The following is a 3825-nucleotide window of genomic DNA, read 5'->3' as shown; positions in this document are numbered from 1 at the left end:
CCTTTTTACGAACAGGTAATGCGACTTAGTCCAACTCTATCTCGTTCCTCATCTCAGCCAGAAGCCCCCGAAAACCCCTTGCGACAACCTTGGCTGAACATCATGTCCACCTGCCCGTCGCCGTCATAGTCCGCCGCGCGCACGTTGTACCCTCGTGTGCCCTCGCGTGGTCCCCACCTTGGCGGCACCTCCGGCAGCTGCAGATGCAGAATTTCTGCATTTATATTGCTGAAATTCTCGTTCGCGTAAGCTCTGTATTCTCAAATATATCATGAGCTATGACCTAAAAGGTACAAAGGCACCCGTTGTTGCCCCAGGGGCAACAGTAGAAGTACAGGAGAGGGGATAGGGGGCCATAAATATGGAACAAGGCCATAAATGTTTCTGAAAAAATCAACTTCCAACAACGCATTATGTTTGAATTTTTGGGATACACATGATGCGAGAATTCTTTTGTGGAATTTACGTTTCCTGCACGTACCCTAAATGTCGTACGCCGTGCCCGCGAATTCGAAACGTCAGCTCACTCAAACTTGAATGAGATAACTCTGAAGGACTCTACAGGTAACATCAACTACAACTGACACCTGAGAACATGGGCATCGAAATTTTGGAGGAGGCGGACGCGTGGAGAACAGATGGCGACGGTGAATTTATGCATGTAGCGGTTGTGTACCGAGACGGGGAAGATATCTTTGTCGCGCGCATTGAAAACCCGCTTTACAAGGATGGAAAGCTCGATCTTAGTGGGGTGGACAGCTTGAGGGTCCCGACTGATGCAGTGTACCCCAAATTTGAGGCTGGTTTAACCGTGGCGAATTGCGCCTCGTCGCAGTGCCATAGAAAGCAACCCGTGCTTCTCTGCTATGGGCCCGGAATGAAGGACAACATTGCTCGGCTTATTTTGCAAGAGGCTCACGTTGGCGAGCTTCTCAAATCCAATCAGCACCCAAACATTGCCAAGTACTGGGGCTGTGACGTAAAGAATGACCGCATTGTTGCCTTGTGTTGGCAGAAGTACAGATCTACGTTAGCAGAGAGGATGCTATCTCCAGTGAAACGAGATGTTGCTTTGAAATGGCTTGAAGGAGTACAGGAAGGAATTTTGCATCTTCACTCTCTTCGATTGTGTCATAACGATATTAATCCCAGTAACATCATGATCAGTGAAGAAAATACGGCAGTCATCATAGATTTCGACTCATGTCGTCCGGAAGGAGAGCCGTTAGGGGATAAATCTGGCACAGAGGGTTGGGCGGACAGCTCCGCAACGCTTTCTCTACCCGGCAATGATCAATACAGTTTCGAGCGAGTGAGAGATTTTGTTTTAGAGAATCTCAAAGGATAAAGTTACTCATGGGGATGCGGGAGGAACCGTCAATTTCGGAGCAACGGATCAGTGCTCTTCGCTGTCGTCAGGTCCGACGTTACGAGGGGGGTAGAGTGGCCCAAATTTCGTCTCCAAAGATGTGCGATCTGCTGCCGGAATGACACCGTGTATATATAACATGTGCGAACAGGAGCCAGCCGCGTTGCGATTGACGCACGACATGTAATACACGATCTACAGCTCGCACTGGCATCATCCGCTGATCAGGGAGGCCATGGAGTGGAGAAGCGTGTTCACGCGTGTATATCGGAGAAAGATACCGCCTTGGCGAGCTTGCAAGGGCTGGAGCGAGTCGCGGAAGTGAGAAGAGCTAAAATTCCTTCTAACTGCCGGAGTGCAGAATGCACCCAGAGAATGACAAATTACGGATCATTTGAAGCTGAATTGGAGCCAAATGAAACGGAGTTCGAAGACATGACTGCCTAGTGCTTTTCACAGACAACAAATTCACCAACGGCGGGAGACAACGCCTGTACTATTACTGCAAAGTTACATCGAAATACTGGGAAGGTTGTGAATCCTCCTGCTGTTGTCGAAAAAGCGTCAGGGCGGAAACACTAGCGAAAACCGATCGCACATGAAAGAGAAAGGACTGAAGTGTGCCATAACATGCAGGGCTAAACAGGCCGGTCAGCATGGAGGAGGTCCAAACAGAGTGCTGTAGCGACAAGTGCAAGTCCTCGGACGATGACGACGATGATTGGCTTTTCAAGTTTGAATCAGAGGGGAAGTATCGAGATAAGACACTATGGCACCCGTTTATCCGAGTTGCAAAACTGGCTGCGGAGGCGATATTTCTCGTGTTGGTCTTGGATGAGCTAGACACGTCAGGACTTAGCCAAAAGCGAGGATCGAGGGAAGGGAGTGCAAGCACGCATTCAAAATCTTACGCGTTCCCTGGAGGGTTTGAATCCATTGGAGATAAAGAACTGTGATGATTACTGCGAGTAGATTGTCGGACAAAACCGATGTTCAAATCGTTGCTTGTGCGAGATGGGTAATGCGCATCAGTGAATCTGATTGTAACGCACGATAGATGCTTTTGCATGGAAATCTTAACGGTGCTAAAAGGAAAGGGCGGGGTTATAAGCGGGGGGAATTGTGAACTTTGCGGGAGATTTGCAATAGTGCTGGGAGACTTTGTGGGCACGCAATAAAGACTCGCCACTGTGGCGATGGAGTTCATTGGTGCAGTATACGCAAAGAATTATTTACGTTTGCAGATATGGAAGCTCCTGATGCGGCCTGGCTGAATGCTACCGTGCATCGCGGGTGCCCGTTATGGGGTGGCGTGTTGCTGTAGCGATACATTCCTCATGTAGGAACGTCATGTAGGAGCGTCATGTAGGAACGTCATGTAGGGATGTCCTTCATATGTAACGCAAATCAACAAAGTTAAAGGACAAAGCGTGAGAAGCATTGTGCATCGCACTGCTAATGCACATCGAGGATGAACTGCATGCACTTCGCCATTCCGTAAATTTCGACACGCGTCGTTCGTTCACGAACTTCCAAAGCACGATCGTGACGGGGTGGCGGCGGGGTTTGCTTGGTTGCATGCGCATCGCCTTCACGACTACAGGTTTCCCTTTCAACAATCCGCGAATCAATCGGTGGACAGGAGGAAGAGAAGGAGGGAAAGGGGTGTGGGGTGCGAGAGAAGAACGGAACAGCAGAACCTATTAGCTTTGCTTTGTTCATTCCCAAACTTGCAAATCTTTGATGGGCTCTCTCGAGACTAGCAAAGAAAAAATCAGGTAAAGCAACCAATAACCGCGCAAAACGAAGCACAAAAAATAAAATCAGAAACTGCTGCAACACAGCTCCTGAGGGCAGTTGGGACCAACTCATCCGGAAGCTGTGCTGCTCTACTCCCAAAGCCGCCAACATCTGGCATCCTTGTGACTTGCCGTCGCGTGGCGAGACTGCTGCCCATATCTTTTCCACTTGGTTTGCATGGAGCCCTGCCATCGTGATCTAACCAGGAAAAGCTGGCACCAGAGCTCGGGTGCTGACTCAGAGAGCGACGACGAGCCTTTCGATGATTCGTCGTATTGTACCGTGTCAGCTCCGCCGTCAAGCATTTTACCTTTGAGAACATCGATTCCGTCTACTGGTACTAAGCTCGGCTCTCTGCACCTCACGCCTTGCTCGTTTAACCGGTATCTTCATCTTACCGTATCCAATTTCGGACGCTACGATTTGGTTGACCGTATCCTGGTTGCCTGGTTGCACGACCAATTCCTAACGCAGGGCACGACGCGGCAGTCTGCTACATAACAGCTCTTTTTCATGAGAACAAAAGACGGAAATTTCCTACCAGTGAGGCATGTGCTATTGCAGGACCCGTTGTCTCAATTTCCAGGAAGCGTTGGGGTCCGGGTTTAGGGACTCCTGAACCCGATCTGGGTGGGCCAGGAAGCGTGATGGCAACC

The 3825-nt window shown here is 49.7% G+C and overlaps 1 protein-coding gene; it reads left to right on the top strand.

The window, feature by feature from the left end:
* Positions 1–1042: 1042 nt before the first annotated feature.
* CHC_T00005300001 (hypothetical protein) lies at positions 1043–2355 on the top strand. XM_005716776.1 is given in 2 exon segments: positions 1043–1348; positions 1349–2355. The coding sequence occupies 1 exon segment, from the start codon at positions 1043–1045 to the stop codon at positions 1346–1348; it is 306 nt and encodes a 101-aa protein (XP_005716833.1). The 3' UTR covers positions 1349–2355.
* The last annotated feature ends 1470 nt before the right edge of the window (positions 2356–3825 follow it).

Source organism: Chondrus crispus, genomic scaffold (genome assembly GCF_000350225.1).
Source record: "Chondrus crispus Stackhouse genomic scaffold, scaffold_280, whole genome shotgun sequence".
NCBI classification, from domain to species: Eukaryota; Rhodophyta; class Florideophyceae; order Gigartinales; family Gigartinaceae; genus Chondrus; species Chondrus crispus.
Note: the sequence above shows the minus strand (reverse complement) of the source record. Positions and strands in the feature narration are given on the sequence as shown.

Bases quoted from the DNA above. Each gene is read 5' to 3' on its own strand.
- CHC_T00005300001 (XM_005716776.1), top strand. From the start codon at position 1,043: ATGCTATCTCCAGTGAAACGAGATGTTGCTTTGAAATGGCTTGAAGGA.